Source organism: Giraffa tippelskirchi, chromosome 2 (assembly GCF_054371585.1).
Source record: "Giraffa tippelskirchi isolate mGirTip1 chromosome 2, T2T-mGirTip1v1.2.pri, whole genome shotgun sequence".
NCBI lineage: Eukaryota > Metazoa > Chordata > Mammalia > Artiodactyla > Giraffidae > Giraffa > Giraffa tippelskirchi.
Genome location: NC_137276.1, coordinates 169112772 through 169130860, shown reverse-complemented (window position 1 = coordinate 169130860; position 18089 = coordinate 169112772). Strand labels below are relative to the sequence as shown.

The 18089-nt window shown below is 34.7% G+C and overlaps 1 protein-coding gene across 7 annotated transcripts in view; it reads left to right on the top strand.

The window, feature by feature from the left end:
* The window catches only part of STXBP5L (syntaxin binding protein 5L), a 379816-nt gene that overhangs the window by 139423 nt on the left and 222304 nt on the right, over positions 1-18089 (top strand). For all 7 annotated transcript variants that reach the window (XM_081571857.1, XM_081571856.1, XM_081571861.1 and 4 more), the window contains 2 exons: positions 11799-11880; positions 15314-15414. In XM_081571857.1, coding sequence (XP_081427983.1) covers positions 11799-11880; positions 15314-15414 — 183 coding nt within the window. The remainder of the gene's footprint in view (positions 1-11798; positions 11881-15313; positions 15415-18089) is intronic.

Genomic DNA, 18089 nt, shown 5'->3' with positions numbered 1-18089 from the left:
TGCGCACAGTAGTAGGTATAATTATCATCTGAATTAAATTCGCCATTCCAGTCCATTTTAGTTCACTGATTCCTAAAATGTCGATGTTCTCTCTTGTCATCTCCTATTTGACCACTTCCAATTTGCCTTGATTCATGGACCTACCATTCCAGGTTCCTATGCAATATTGTTCTTTACAGCATCGGACTTAACTTCCACCACCAGACACATCCGCATCTGGATGTTGTTTTTGCTTTGGCTCAGCTTCTTTGTTAGTTCTGGAGTTTTTTCTCTGCTCTTCTGCAGTAGCATATTGGGTACCTACTGACCTGGGGAGTTCATGTTTCAGTGTCAGATCTTTTTGCTTTTACATACTGTTCATGGGGTTCTCAAGACAAGAATACTGAAGTGTTTTTCTATTCCCTTCTCTAGTGGGCCACATTTTGTCAGAACTCTCCACAATGATCCATATGTCTTGGGTGGCCCTACACGGCATAGCTCATAGTTTCATTGAGTTAGACAAGGTTGTGATCCATGTGATCAGTTTGGCTAGTTTTTTGTGATACGATTGCAAAAATGGTATTGTGTTCTTAATTTCTCTTTTTGGTAGTGTATAGAAATGTAACAGATTTCTGTGTATTAATTTTGTATCCTACAACATTACTGAATTTATATATTCTAGTAGTTTTCTGGTGGAGACTGTAGAATTTTCTATGTACAGTATAATGTCATCTGCAATGAGTGACCATTTTACTTCTTCCTTTGGAGTTTGAGTCCCAGATGGATATGTACAGTTTCTTGGTGAGCCATGTCAACATACTCATCCCTGAAAAGAGAGAGTAGTAACTGATACTGCTTCATTTCAAGTGGGTGGGGGTGGAAATTCACCTTCCCACTGTGCTCCAGTGACATCAGGAGATAAAAGAATCATAGTATCAATCACTTCTCCCTGCATCACCTTGTTTTGCCTCACTGATGTGAATAGTGCTTCAGCTTCTATTAGGATTGTCTGATACGATGTGGTTGCTGACTAGCCCTGCTTCACCCACCTTGTTCAGTCTTGTTGCTGTCAAGTGGAAGTTAGAATTCTGCTTCCAAATTATCACCTTGCTGACTTAGGGTGCTAGGAGGGTGTGAGTGAAACCTAATGATAACTAGCCCCACCTTATACTACCTCATTCAAACTTGTTGCCACTGTACTCCAGTGCTGCCATATCTTGTTGGAGAAATTGAAATAACTTCCTTATACTGGTAAGAGGATAGAAGATCAACTGCTGATTTAGACTCAATAGTACTACCCCATCAGGGTCGTATTGCTGCCCCCTGCCTCCACTGCTGTGGAGATGGGAATTCAGCATCCTGCTTAGTGCACTGATACAACCTGACAGTGGAACAAAGTGCTACCTGCTTCTTCCAGGCCAGGGGATGGGTGATTAGCAACCTCTTGTGTCCTTAAATACCAGTTGCTATAGGAGTTAAGGTGTGCTCTCTACAGGGCGGGAGTGAGATGAGGTAGATGATCAGCTCCCTACTCAGCCCTCTTGAACTCCATGGAGTGGGAAGGAGGAGAGTATGGTTTTTTCATTGTTGTTTGGATAGAATAGGGTGGATAATGCCACAGTTTGCTTCTAGCCCTCTTCTCAGTCCTTTTGGAGAGTAGCTTTTCTTGGATTTTTTGTTTTTGTCTTTATTTTTAACCTGTGCTATTTGGTGGTGCTGGGTTGAAAACTTCTGCAGTGCCCTGTCTAGCATATATGGAACACAAAGGAAACTCAAGGAACTCACTGCTGTGTCATTCCACACGTCCTGAGATGCCTAGGTATTTCTCTTTCTTCCTACCTCAGAGTTTACTTTTGCTTGTTTATAATGTTATCCCCAGGGTTTTTGCTTGTGTTTTCAGTTATGAAAGACAGAAACTGGGAGTAATAGGGCTGTTCCCTCTTGGAGGAATTGTAATTCCCCATCCCCAAATTTTAACATGTTGTGTTTTTCCTTCCATTCAGCTTGAATTATTTTCTAATTTCTACTTGTTTTCTTTAACTATGGTTTATTTATAAATGTTTTATTTAGTTTCTAAATACTAGAGATTTTTCTAGAATTCTTTCATTATTGATTTCTAATTTAATTCCATTGTGGTCAGACAGTATATGAACTGAATCCTTTTAAATTAACTGAAGCTTGTTTTATGGCCCTGTCTGTGGTCTATCATAATAAATGTTAAATGAATGAGTATTTTGAAATGAATGAATATTTTGGTATTGTTGGTTGGATTTATCTGTAAATATTAATTAGGTAAAATTGAGAGTGTTATTCAAATTTATATTTTTGCTGATTTTTTTATCTACTTCTATAACTGAGAGAGTGGTATAGAAATCCTCCACTATCATTTTAGATAGATCTGTTTCTCCTTGCAGTTCTATCAGTTTGTTTTGTTTAATTTCATGTATTTTGAAGCTCTGTTTTTAGTTGTATGAAGAGTTAGGGGTGTTAAGTCCTTTTGATGTGTTGACTCTTTTAACATTATGAAATGACCTTCTTTGTCTCTGGTAATATTCTTTGATCTGAAATTTACTTTTTCTGATATGACTATAGCCACTCAAGATTTATTTTGATGAGTATTAGCATGGTGCATATTTTTGCATCTCTTTTATTTTAACCTATTTGTGTCTTCACATTTAGTGTATTCTTAGAAGCAGCACCTAGTTGGATATTGCTTGTTTCCCTAAGTTGACCATCTCCACGCTTTATAATTTTTTATTTACTTTCATATTAAAAATAGGTTTATGTTTTAACATATATATTTTTAAGAGATGTTACTTTTCTTTTTAGAGAATACATTAATTATTTTAAATTTCACCTTTCAATATTTTCATATAGCAGATTTGACTTTTTTCTTTTAATATACAGTTCTATGTATTAAATACAAGTATACTTCATTTTATTTTGCTTTGAGATATTCATTTTTATAAATTGAAGGTTTGTGGCAACTCGTGTCTTCAAGTCTATCAGCACCATTTTTCTGATAGCATTTGCTCACTTAGTGTCTCTGTGTCACTTTTTGTTAATTCTTGCAATGTTTCAAGTCATCCACCAGCGAAAAGAGTGTGAATCACTGAAGGCTTAGATGATGTTTAGCTCATTGTAGCAATTAAGTATTTTTAATTAAGATATGTACATTGTTTTTTTTAAGACATAATGCTGTTACACACTTAATAGACTATAGTATAGTATAAACATAAATTTTATATGCACTGGGAAATCAGAAAATTTGTGTGACTTGCTTTACTGTGACTATTTTCCTCTATCAGTTTTATGGTTTTAGCTTTTTAATTTAAGCTGTGATTCATTTTGAGTTAAGTTTTGTATATGGTATAAGGATGGGATCTATATCACTTTATATGTGGATATTCAGTTGTTGTAGTAATATTTCCTAAAAAGAAGTCTATTTCCATTAAATTGTCTTAATATCCTTGTTGAAAATCAGTTGACTAAATATGTGAGGATTTATTTCTAGAATCTCAATTCTGTTCCAGTTAGCTATATGGCTACTCTATTTCAGCACCTTGTTGGTTTTGATTTCTGTAGCTTGCTATACATTTTGAAGTTTGAGTCTTCCAACATTATTCTTATTTTTTAAGGGTTTTTTGTTTTTAATATATTCTGGGTCTCTTAAATATCCATATGAATTTTTGTATATTGTCTATTTCTGCAAAAATCATTGTCTTATCTATTTCTGCAAAAAAAAATGCAGCTGGAATTTGGATAGGGATTTCTTTGATTCTGTATTTGGAGAGTATTACCACCTTAACAATATTAAGTCTTTTGATCTATGGGCATGAGATGTCATTCCACTTGTTAGGTCTTTAATTTTTTTCATTAATGTTTATAGTTTTTAGAATACATGTTTTGTATTTCTTTTGTTCAATTTATTGCTGATTCTTTTATTACTTTACTACTGTAAATATCATTATTTTCTTAATTTCTGGATAGTGCTTTGTTAGTATATAAAGAAAGATGATTTTTGTACATTGATTTTGTTACCTGCAGCCTTAATGTTACCTCTTGTATTAGTTGTAATAATTTTTCAGTGTATTTCTTAGGATTGTGTGCAGACATACCTTGGAGATATTGTGGTTCCAGACCATTGCAATAAAGCAAATACCACAATAAAGTGTCACATGAATTTTTTGATTTCCCAGTGGATATAAAGTTGTCTATACTCTGCTGTTGCCTATTAAGTATGCAATAGTATTATGTCTGAAAAAATAATGTACATGCCTTAATTGAAAAATACTTTATTGCTTAAAATGCTAATCATCATCTCACAATGCAGGGTTGCCATAAACCTTACATTTGTAAAAAAGCTCAGTGTCTGAGAAGTGCTAAAAAAGTAAGGCACAGTAAAATAAGATATACCTGTATGTACAAGATCGTGTTTTCTACAGATAGTTTTAGTTCTTCTTTTCTAATCTGGGTACCCTTTATTTCTCTTGTTCAGTTGCCCTGGATAAAACCTCTGGTACTTATTTGTCTCATTCCTCTTCTTAGAAGGAAAGTATTCATTTTTTCTGTAGTATGACATTAGTGCCAGGTTTTTTGTACATGCCCTTTATCATGCCCTTTATTGAAGAAATTTCTTTCTATTGTTAATTTATTGAGAGTTTTTACCATGAAGGTGTACAAACTTTTTTCAAATACCTTTTCTTCACCTTTTGAGATGACCAAGTAATTTTTGTCTTTTAGTCTGTTGATAATATATGTATTATATTAATTGATTTTTTGTTGTTAAACCAGTGTTGCATTCCTGGAGTAAATCTTACCAGATCATAATAAATGACCCTTTTTAGATGTTTCTGGATTCTTTTTGATTATATTTTGCTGAGTATTTTTATGTCTGTATTAGTAAATTATTGGTCTTTAGTTTTCTTTCTTTGTAATATCTTTGAATCTGGTATCAGGGTACTCCTGGCCTAATAGCGTCTTATGGGAAGTGTTTTCTCTTTTGACTTTTAAGAGAGTTAATGAAGAATAGGTAGTAATCTTAACTTTTTGGTATATTTCACCAATGATGCCATCTGGGCTTTTCTTCTTGGGTAGTTAATTACTAAATGAGTTGCTTTAAAGGACTATTCAGATTTTAAAATTTCTTTTCTAATCAGTTTTGGTAATTTATGTATTTCTAGGAGTTTGTTCATTTCTTCTATATTATCTAATTTGTTGGCATATAAATTGTTTATAATATCCCATTATAGTCTTTATTTTTATAAGATTTGTAGTCACATTTTTAGTTCCTGAGTTTAATTACTTGTGTATTCTCTTTATTTAAGGTTGATGTAGCTAAATGAATTTTGCTGATTTTTTATAAAGAACCAACTTTTGCTTTCATTGATTTTGTTTATTGTTTTATTTTCCATTTTATTTATATCAGCTCATCTTGTTTATTTCCTTTCTTCTGATTGCTTTGGTTTAGTTTTCTCTGCTTTTATTGTTTCTCATGGTGCAATTTTAGGTTACTGAATTGAGATTTTTTTGTGTGTGTAGATGCTTATAGCTCTTAATTTGTATCTGAGAAATGCTTTATCAATATCCCCTAAGGTTTATTATGTTGTGTTTTAATTAAAAAAATATTGAAATATAGGTGTTTTACAATGTTGTGTTAGTTTCTGCTGTACAGCAAAGTGAATCAGCTATTTGTATACGTATATCTCCGCTCTCTTGTTTAGTGTCATATGTATATGGTTTTTATCTGTTTTTCTTTCTGTAGTTAATTTCTAGGGTTTTTTTTTTTTTTTAGAAAAAATGTTTGGTATATTTTTATCCTTTTAAATTTGTTTAGCCATGTTTTGTGACATAGCATGCAGTATGTCCTGGAGAATGTTTTATGTGCACTTAAAGGGTGTATAGTCTGCTGTTAGGGGATATAAGTCCTCTAGATGCCTATTAAGTTTATTTGTTATAATGTGTCATTTAAGACTACTGTGTCTTTAGTATTTTTTTTTTCTGGATACTCTGTTTATTGATATAAGGGGCTATTCAAATCCTCTACTGTTATTGTATGATTGTCAGTTTCTTCCTTTACATCTGTCAATATTTGCTTCATATACTTATGTGCCATTATATTAGCTGTATGTGTGTTAATGAATGTTATATCCTCTTGTATTGATCCTTCTGTCATTGTGTAGTTGCTGAGTCATTGAACAATGAGAGTTGAACAATGCTTTGCAACACTGTGAACTGTAGCCTGCCAGGCTCCCCTGTCTGTGGGATTCTCCAGGCAGGAATACTGGAGTGGATTGCCGTTTCCTCCTCCAGGATTAACCTAATACATCATGATAAATATTGCTCTTGAAAGAGCAAATTACTTTCCTACTTAAAATTTTTTGCTAAAGATCTACTATAAAAATAATTTATTCTCTCTATATTTTCCTGCCACAGTAATGTTAAAACATATCTATAGTCTCCTCAAACCTCAGGTGTTAAGAGCATATTATTCTGTTTGAGTTGAAACACTGCTTCACATAGTCAACATGTTTTTTTAAGGCACTCTAAGAACTCTCATGGACAGTAAAAGAAAAACATTACTGTTGCCTACAGATCTTTCAGGTATTTTTCCCCTCAAATTTTTCTAAATTAAACATTGTGATAACTGGTTTTTCATTGTTTTCCATGGTACAGTCTTTAAGTTATTTTTCTTTTACTTTGAGCCACTCCTTCATTTTCAACTTGCTGAGCTTTTCATTTCCACAGAAAAGTATTCCTACAGCTGTGGGTAGGCATTCTTATTCCACCAATCTTTTGTTGTGCTGTTGGACCCAGTGACTTAGGTGGAAAAGTACAAGGTATTCTTCCATGATGGATATGATATGGTAATAAGAAACTGGGATCTAACAGGACCCAAGGAACTGAGAGGCTGGACGTCACACCAGGAAGGCTGCAGTGTGTTTTATGCAAATTGTATGCTGTCCTAGCAACTTTTCCATCAGAGGTTTTGTAAATCAAGAGTGAAGAATCTTCTGCTATGTGAGACAACAAGTAGGAACCCTCCCTGCAAGCTACTTAATTTTCTTAGAATTATATAATGCCTTTCTTTTTCCTTTGTGGTAGACCTTGTCTGATATATGCTTGCTACCTCAGCTTTCTTGTTGTTTTCATTTGCATGAAATGTTTTTTACTTATTCCCTCACTTTCAGTCTGTGTGTGCCTTTAGCTCTGAAATGAGTCTCTTATAGGCAGGATATAAATGTATCCTTTTTTTTTTTTTTTAAATAGTCTGCCACCTTGTATCTTTTGACTTAAGCATTTAATCCATTGACATATAAAGTGATTATTAATTGGTGTGTATTTATTGACATTTTCTTTCTTGTTTTTTGTTTTATGATTCTGCTCTGTTCTTAGTTTCTTTCCTTGTGGTTCAATGATTTTTTTTTTTTTAGTGTCATGCTTGTGTTCCTTTCTCTCTAGTTTTTGTGAATCTGTTGTATGTTTTTGATTTGTAGTTAACATGGGATTTATATATGTTGATCTATATGTCAACTTGTTACAAAGTGGTAGTCATTTAAGCTTAAACACATTCTAAATGATCTACATATTTTACTCCCTCTCCCCATGCTTTTGTTTTTGATGGCATATTTTATGCCTTTATATTTATCCCTTAATTGTTTTTTGTAGTTGATTTTACAATTTTTGTCTTTTAATCTTCACATTATCTTTTTTAAGTGGTTGATCCATAGTCTTCACTATATATTTGCCTTTATTAGTAAGATTTTTCCTTTCCTATGAATTTTTACTTCTTACCATAGCCATTTCTTTTTCACATAGGGAAGACTATTTAACATTTCTTTTAGGGTCAATTTAGTTTTGAACTCTTTTAGTCTTTGCTTGTCAGAGAAAGTGTTTTTATCTCTCTTTCATTTCTAAATGATAATCTTGTGGAATAGAGTATCCCAGGTTGTAGGTTTTCCCCTTTCAACTCTTCAAATATATCATGCCACTCCCATCTGGTCTGCAAAATCTGTAGAAAAATCAGCTGATAGCCTTATGATGTTCCCTTGTATGTGACTTTTTGTTTTTCATTTGCCGCCTTTGCAATTATCTCTTTATGTGTAAATTTTTCCATTTTAGTTATGATATCTCTTGGTACAGGTCTCTTTGGTTCATTTTGTTTGGGGTCCTCTGTGCCTCCTATATCTGGATGTCTGTTTCCTTCTTCAGGCTCTAGAAATTTTTAGCCACAATTTCATCAAACACATTTTAAACTCCTTTCTCTATCTTTACTTCTTGGACTCCTATAATGTGAATGTTAATATGAATGTTTGATGTTGGCTCAGTGATCCCTTAAACTATCCTTACGTTTAAAAATTTTTCTTTTTCCTGTTATGATTGGGTGATTTCCATTATTCAGTCTCACAGATTGCGTGTACATTTTTCTTTGTCACCTAGTCCCTCTAGTATGTTTTCATTCCAGTTGTTATGCTCTTTTTCTCTGACAGGTTCTTTTTAATATTTTCTATTTCCTTGTTTAAATTCTCACTGTGTTCATCTATTCTTTTCTCAAGTTCAGGTCAGTACAGTTCAGCTGCTCAGTTGTATCCGACTCTTCGCGACCCCGTGGACTGCAGCACGCCAGGCTTCCCTGTCCATCACCTTCTCCCAGAACTTGCCCAAACTCACATCCATCGAGTCAGTGATGCCATCCAACCATCTCATGCTCTGCCGTCCCTTTCTCCTCCCACCTTCAATCTTTCCCAGCACAGGGTCTTTTCTAATGAGTCAGTTCTTTGCATCAGATAGCCAAAGAATTGGAGCTTCAGCATCAGTCCTTCCGATGAATATTCAGGACTGATTTCCTTTAGGATTGACTGGTTTGATCTCCTTATAGTCCAAGGGACTCTCAAGAATCTTCTCCAATATCACAGTTCAAAAGCATCAATTCTTTTTTCACTCAACTTTCTTTATAGTCCAACTCTCACATCCATACATGACTACTGGAAAAACCATAACTTTGACTAGATGGACCTTTGTTGGCAAAATAATGTCTCTGCTTTATAATATACTGTCTAGGTTTGTCATAGCTTTTCTTCCAAGGAGCAAGAGTCTTTTAATTTCATGGCTGCACTCACCATCTGCAGTGATTTTGGATCTCAAGAAAGTAAAGTCTCTCACTGTTTCCATTGTTTCCCCATCTATTTGCCATGAAGTCACAGGACCAGATGCCATGATCTTGGTTTTTTGAATGTTGAGTTTTAAGCCAGCTTTTTCACTCTCTTCTTTCACTTTCATGAAGAGGCTCTTTAGTTCTTCTTCACTTTCTGCCATAAGGGTGGTGTCATCTGCATGCATATCTGAGGTTATTGATATTTCTCCCAGCAATCATGATTCCACTTTGTGCTTCATCCAGACCAGCACTTTGCATGATGTACTCTGCATATAAGTTAAATAAGCAGGGTGACAGCCTTGACGTACTCCTTTCCCAATTTGGAACCAGTCTTTTCTTCCATGTCCGGTTCTAACTGTTGTTTCTTGACTTGCATACAGATTTCTCAGGAGGCAGGTAAAGTAGTCCGATATTCTCATCTCTTGAAAAATTTTCCACAGTTTGTTGTGATCTACACAGTCAAAGGCTTTGGTGTAGTCAAAAAAAGCAGATGTTTTTCTAGAATTCTCTTGTTTTTTCTATGATCCAACGGATGTTGGCAATTTGATCTCTGGTTCCTTCGCCTTTTCTAAATCCAGCTTGAACACCTGGAAGTTCTCTAGTCTTTCCCATTCTATTGTTTTCATCTGTTTCCTTGCATTGATCACTTAGGACGACTTTCTTATCTCTCATTGCTATTGTTTGGAACTCAGCAGGTTTTTAAAGCCATTCAGCAGACTCATCTTCCTGATTCCAACACAATGGCTGGGGTGCCCAAACCCCTCACTCCTCAGGGAGAACCTCCCAACCTATGATACCCTCTTCTTTTTCTGTGCTTCCTGCTAGGCACTGGTCCTGATCACTTTGCCTTCCTCACTACCTGACTCCATGTGGATCTTTCTTTACAGCCTTGGTTGTAAAAGAGCCTTTCTGCCAGTCTCTAGTTTATTTTTAGCAAGCCTCACATGTAGATCTATTTTTGATGTATTCATCAGGAGGAGGTGAGCTCAGTGTCTTCTACTCCACCATTTTGATCTCTCTCCATTTCTTTTATTAAATGTATTTTGTTTTCCTGATTATGTTCAGTTGTCTCTCTGTGTTTTCTTGCATTTCATACAGTTTAAGATGATTATTTTACATTCTTTGTCAGGCAGATCGTAAATCTCCATTTCTTTGGAACCAGTTACTAGAACTCTATTACTTTCCTTTGGTGGTGTCACATTTGCATTATTCTCTGTTGTCTGTGTAGCCTTACATTGGTGTCTGTTCATCTGTGGAAACAAACACCTCTTCCAATTTTTACAAACTGGTTTCATGAGATAAAAACCTCCTGTCTGTTTCCTGAGCTGATAGGATTACATTCATAATTGTTGTGAAGCATGCATGGGAGGCAGTTTTTGCTGGGTCTACAGTGGCATCTATGACTTGTGGGCTTGTTACTGGATCTTGGGCTGGTATGGATGGATCCCTTCTGGTCCCTGGGTGGATGTGACTGCCTGTAGTACCATGTTCAGTAGGGTAGAACTGGGACAAGAGTCCACTTTAGGGTCCATGCGTGGGTCCTCAGCCAACAGGTCCTTGTGCTAGGAGTGTTTGTGGTGTATTTGGCCCTCTCAGAATTTCTGAGAGTATAGACAGGAGTCTGTCCTGTTGGGTATATTTGGTGCAGGACTGTTCACAGACTGCTGTTGGGAGGGACTGGGATTAGGTATAGGGCCCTTTCAGATCTCCAAGTAGGAGTGTTTCCTATTGGGACACTGGTCATTCAAGATTGTTGTATACTGGCAGACTATGGATATGAGGAAGCTGGAGTCATACATAGGGCTTTTTCAGGAACTCCAAGGGGCAGAGACAGGAGTGTCTCCTACCTAGTCTTTGTGCCAGCAGAAATTCTAGCGTATTGTGGCAGTGAGGGGGCTTGAGTTGAGTGTAAATCCTTTTTAGGATCTTAGAAGGCCCAGACAAGCGTGTTTCCTAAAGGGTTCCTGTGCCAGCAAGATTGTTCTTCAACTGGCTGAGATCTGCTGGAGGTCTGTTACGGGGCCGTTTCAGAATCAACAGTCTGATGAACTAGACGTTACTTCCAGGGGGTCTCCTCCAAAGGTGCAGCAAGCTGGAGCTGGTTCAAAGGCCATTTCCTGGTCTACAGCCAGGAACAAGTTCTTCATTATGCCTGTTACCTGATACATGGATGAATGTGACTCCTTGGGATCTCTTGACATATGGGATGTGCTGGTGACAGACCCAGAGCCAAATGGGATAGTAGCTAAATTCTCAGGGGAACAGAGCTATTTCTGTTTCTATAGCTGAGACCACAGTCAGTGAGTCAGCTGCCTAGAGGCAATTCTGTCTCCTCAGTGGAGAAAATGGACTTCACCTTCATAGGCTCCAAGCTGGATCCTGAAGTTCCTGAGAATGCACTTTGGTCTGTGCATGCAGATGCAAAATTGTTGTTGTTGAGGGGGGTTGATGTGTAAGGGACATTTTATTCAGCCATTTTTCTGACAAACAATGCTTTATAATATAATTTCCATGAACTAAGACCATGATTTTTCAACCCTTTATTTACAAAAATAAAGGTAAATAATAAGCCAAATGTTGGTTGCTAAGTAGGTTAGTTTTTTTCTTTACACATTAATATTGATGCTAATTAAAATGTTAGAATCCTTGACTTTTATTATTTTAGACTTGGAAGACCTGGTGTTGATTGTTATTGTCAACATGAAAGTGGTGCGGCTGTTCTGCAACTCCAATTCTTGATCAATGAGGTAAGGATCTTCTTTAATATTTATAACTCACACACACATTGTGTAATTGTTTTAATAATATTTTTCTACATGCTTAAAGATATATACATATGAAATATTATTCATGGTGACATTTTTTGTTAAAGACTGCACTCCTGTATTTGTTAATTTATTAAATTTTAAAGGAAAAAGTTTATATTACCAGAAGATCCTGTTATTGTGATTGTGTAGCATAATTTATAGATTAATTGTCTAAGTGGTTTTTAAAAAGTTACTAAAATCCTTTGGTTGCTACACTGACATTAAACTTTCCCTCTACACTCTCCTTTCACCAGTTTGTTTAATCATCTAGTGTTAATTTTCATGTTTTGTCTTTATCTTCCATTAAATAATCTTTTCAGTTATATAATTTGAACACCTTTGTCTGTATCTTTATGATCATTTGTTGGTATATGAATACATAGCTATTATGACAATTGGCTGCCTACACTATTCCTATTTTTATAGACCTATGGTGGTGAGTAACTCCCTAAAGATGAAGTTTGTAAAGCTCAGAAAGTGTAGTTGAAGGCTGCTTAAGGCCTTCTTGACTCATATTTTTACAATGGATCCTTTAGTATTCTAGAACTCTTTTATGTTAAGTGAGTCAGTCAATACAAAAATGTTTTAAGAGTTTATGCCATACCAAATTTGAGCACTTAACAGATTGGGCTCAGTATGTTGAGAGAAAAACATGAGGTATCATTGGTCATTTTCTTATGGCATGAATGATGATCTTTTATTTGACAACTCTATGTATTTGTATATTTATATCTTTCTAAGAATTTTTACTCATAAACATGGGTAAAATATTTCATATAGCTTTGTATCAGTGATACCTGAGATATGAAAAACTTATGATACTGAGACATGTCCACTTTTTACTTTTCTTGACTCAGAAATCTTTCTCAGAAGGCTGTGAGATTCTTCTTATTGACAGACCTAGCATATTTCATGTGGTAGGCATATTTGATATGGGGTAGCAAAATGAGAGAGGGAAATAAAAAAGAGCAGGGAAAAGATTTTTTTGAATACTTCATTGTGATAACTAGTCATTAGTATCTAGAATGACAGCCTTTTTGAAATCTCAGTGTTACTCTGTAGCTCCCAGAGAAAACTCTGGGAGATGGTGAAGGACAGGGAAGCCTGGTGTACTGCAGTCCATGGGGTTGCAAAGAATCAGACACAACGCATCGTAGCTCCTGGTTGAGAGATCTCAGTCCTTTGCCTTCTGTATAGATGTTTATTGGTAAGTGTAAATTGTTTCCAGGTGATTTTCTCTGTGTCCTGTTCTCTGAGAATTGTCTTCAAGGCCTTAAATTTGCCTCTGTGCTGTTACATAGCTAAGAATAAATAAAGACAAGCCTTCAAAACTGACAAGCCTGCCAGTGTTTATGTTGTCTATCCTGAACTTCTCACCTTGATCTGCCTTTAAATTCAATTTCTGTACATTTTCCCAAACTTCCCAGCCTCTGATCTCATGACCCATGTTTTTATTCAGTTTTTAATCTTCACAAGTCTTCATTAGTAGTGCTTCTTATAGATTTGTTTTTGTAAATGAGTCATAGACACCCTGCTGATGAGTGTTATGCCTCTGCTGGCACTGTTACGTTTAGAGGTCCTATTCACTTCCCTTAAATGCTGTTATCTCCTAGTTTTATCATAGGATTATTAATTATGACTTCCTTCTTATATATGCAGCTATTACACTAAGATATTACTGAACATCTGCTGGTTTATTTTACTTTCATTTCCTTTGGCATAGTATGTATCTTTTGTATAGCACGTAACTACATTTTATTAATTTCATGTATCATGAAATGATATTATGTTTTATTCATTTTGTATATCATGGTCTATCATCACCCTGTCCCAGATGAGTTTCCACCTTCCTGAGAAATGAAGTCACTGTTCTATAACTCAGAAAAATTGTAGCTCATCAAGTACTTCTAAGAAATTCTAATAATTTTCTAGTTGGAATATATAAAGTATTTGAGAAAAGCTTACAAATAAAGCAAGCATACAAATACAAAAATCCTCAAGGCGTGGGTAGGATTTATTTTATTGCATGGAGTGTAATTACCTGTGAGATCATGTTAAAATGTGTGTATCAATGTATACCTCTTTGAATATGTGTAATTTACATATTTATATACAAATATGAAAATTACATATATTTTAAAACATTGTAATGGTTATACTCTGTTATGATTGTTGTTTTAAAAGCTATTTTTCTCTGAGACTAAAATCATAGTTATATATTGAATAATGTCAAGAGAACCATCACAAGATACATGAGCATCTGTTTGTCTTAGGAATTGTTATGGAAGTGTCGTTTAGATTCCTATATTCATTAATTCCTAAAGAAGAAATAAATTCTAGGAATTTCAGTATAGCTCTTTCTAGCATATACATGAGCTAATCATTTTGATATCTGTGGTTGCGTTAATAAACTACGAAAGGTTACTTGTAACAGAGTACTTTGAAAAATATAAGAATTTTAGATATCTCAGGACTACCATGATTGTGCAAGATCAGTTTTACAGAACACACTCAGTACTCTAGAGTAGCTTCTGGCTCTGACATAGGGCAAGCGTTGACATTTTTTGCTGGGAAATTCATAATGGCAAAAGTTCTGACACAGTTTTAAGATGATCTTAGTTAACTCTGAAATAAGTAGTTTAAATATATGTATAAAGTCATATACATGGCAGCTAGCTTTCTGCCCATGTTGTGTCTGCCATACTAATAGGTAGAACCCATCCTATTTTAAGTATTTGAAGTAGGATTCATTTGTATTTGGAGGCTTTGTATAAAAAGGCTCTTATTTTTGTAGTTATACTGAATTCTAGTTGGAAAAATGTTTACTTTTACTACAGATGTTTTCTTTTGTCATAGATGAATCTTCTTGAACTATGAAGACAAATTATATCAAATATACTTTTTAGGAAGAATATGTACATTTCAGCTGTATAGAAAATTTTTAGAAATGGTGAATTTTTATGTGATTAGATTGCAGTTTTAAAACTGAGTTGCATATTTGCTTCTCTGTAGAGCTACATGATATATATGTAAATAGTAGAAACAAAAAAGAATAGTTTTTCACAAAGAAAATATAAGAAATCTTTAATAGTTACAATGATGCTTAGAATAATAATAATCCCTCTATTGATAAATGCATGTTCCTTGAGCTAATCATTCTCACCAATCCATACATGGTAGTTTACCTGCTTCTACTCTTGGCATTCTTAGGCTTCCTGACTGAAGTATGTTCATTGTCCTTCCTTGTATTTCTACGTTATATAAATACAGATAACATAAAGAGCACTGAAAAATTCAGTACATTAGTTTAGGTTTTGCTTCACAAAAAACACAAATTAAGTAAATCACTCATTTTGTCTTCATTTTGTTCCAGGGTGCTTTGGTCAGTGCAAGTTCAGATGATACACTTCATTTGTGGAACCTTAGACAAAAAAGGCCAGCTATTCTCCATTCTCTCAAATTTAACAGAGAACGGTAAGAATGTAAGAGTTACACAATTTCTTAATGTATAAGAAAATGATTTGCTGAACAGGTTTCAAGTTAATTTTTGAAAAAAAATTTAAAATAATTTTAATAGCTCTAAATAATATTTATGCTTGCTTTTATAATAGTTTATTTACATAGAAAATTCACTGATATAGATTCAATCATTTTCTAGTGGAGAATTCCTAGCATTCTTCTCTTCTCTGTAAACCAGGACTTCAGCAATGGGTGATATGTTCTCTTCCTTAGGCCAAGGTGCTGAAAATTCAGACCTAAAATTTAAAAGTCAAGTAAATACTGAATGTATTTCTACACTTTTTGTTCTTGGAAGTTACCTCTTACACTTTCACTTTTTTGCTTAAATATTGTTTTTACCTTAAAAAATATGAGACAGAGATTTTAGACATCCAAAATTGCTGGTACTAAGTGTTGAGCAACATTATACATTCAAGATTAACATTTTCAGAGATGATTAATTGATCAGAATTCAAATTCTTCCATTTTAGAGTGAAATATGGGGTCGCTAAGAGTCGGACACGACTGAGCGACTTCACTTTCACTTTTCCCTTTCATGCACTGGAGAAAGAAATGGCAACCCACTCCAGTATTCTTGCCTGGAGAATCCTAGGGACGGCGGAGCCTGGTGAGCTGCCGTCTATGGGGTCGCACAGAGTCGGACATGACTGAAGCGACTTAGCATAGCATAGCATAGCAATAATTGGAAAAAATTATATGAACAGATATGGAACAATTATTAGATTTTATTTGTAACTGTACCAAATTTTAATGTTTCTAGTGTTTGTTTCAACCAGAGCTAGAATATCACAGACATCAACTTAGCTGATAATCCATCTCAAGATGAAGTAAAATTTGTGTTTTATTATCCATCTCTGTTATTTAACTATCAAATGATTTGATTTTTTTTTTTTATTATTTGGGAAGAAGTCAGACTTTTTGCAGTGATTACGAAGGGCTAGCACAGGAAAATTTGATATTAATGAAAGAAAAAGAAATCTCTGAGATGTAAATTTACACAAATTAGAGAGTACTAGTTACAACTGAGGTAGGTAGATGATAGAGACAGACACTGCTGAGAGCTCAAGAAAGTACTTATTTTATTATGTTGAATGGTTATAGTTCATATGGAATCATCACCATATACGCAGAGCTTAATGAAGTAAATGTGTTTTTATAGGTTTGATGAGAAGAAAGAATGGCATCTATACATTCCTTTTTACTACCTGGAACTTTTTCTTCTCATTTGCATATTACTTAACCTTCAATATTCTGAGCAATATTCATGTGTATTATATCCACAGTATTTTAGAATTCATCATCAATGAAAGTTTTCATTATATCCAGTATTTTTTTGAGTGGAGAAAATTTATATTTTAGCTATTTGCTAAAACTAGATAGAACTTCTTTCTTCATATTAGATCTAATTTTGGTTTATTTTATCTTAAATTTTAAAATAAGTAATGTAGCAGAAATTTCATGATATGAAAAACTGAAAGATCAGTCAACAGTTGTTATATGTTTCCTTGTATCTTTACTACTAAAAATAGTACCTACTCAGGTATTGCCATATTGATTTTATCTCTTTCTCTGCTTGTAGCATTTTTTGTTTGCCAATATTTTGAGTAGATCTGGCTCTACAATTTTGTGTAGATAAACAGAATGAGTCTTCTTTCCCCTTACAACTGGATTGTTGAAGGAAATGTTCTGGTTCCTTTTAAAACCATTTTGTGGAGAAGAAATGATTTCCGATTATAATTTTATTAACTCAATTGAGGTGTATTTAACTAGTAGCAATATAAAAGCAAGCTGACAGATTTTGGACAAATTTAATTATTGGGAACTTTGTAAGCATTGCCTATATTTTTTATTAATTTTTACTGGAATATAGTTGCTTTACCAATGTTGTGTTAGTTTCTACTGTACATCAAAGTGAATCTGTTATATGTATACATATATCCCTTCTTTTTTAGATTTCCTTCCCATTTAGGTCACCACAAAGCACTGAGTAGAGTTCCCTTTGCTAAACAGTAGGTTCTCATTAGTTATCAATTTTATACATAGTAGTGTGTATATGTCACCATGATATTGAATGGTTTGCCTTGGAAATGAACAGAGATCATTCTGTTGTTTTTGAGATTGCGTCCAAGTACTGCATTTCGGACTCTCTTGTTGACCATGATAGCTACTCCATTTCTTCTAAGGGATTCCTGCCCACAGTAGTAGATATAATGGTCACCTGAGTTAAATTCATCCATTCCAGTCCATCTTAGTTTGCTGATTGCTAGAATGTCAACGTTCACTCTTGCCATCTCCTGTTTGACCACTACCAGTTTGCCTTGATTCATGGACCTAACATTCCAGGTTCCTATGCAATATTTCTCTTTACAGCATCAGATTTTGTTTCTATCACCAGTCACATCCACAGCTGGGTATAGTTTTTGCTTTGGCTCCATCCCATCATTCTTTCTGGAGTTATTTCTCCACTGATCTCCAGTAGCATATTGGGCACCTACCGACCTGGGGAGTTCATCTTTCAGTATTCTACCTTTTTGCCTTTTCATACTGTTCATGGGGTTCTCAGGCAAGAATACTGAAGTGGTTTGCCATTCCCTTCTCCAGGGGACCACATTCTGTCAGACCTCTACACC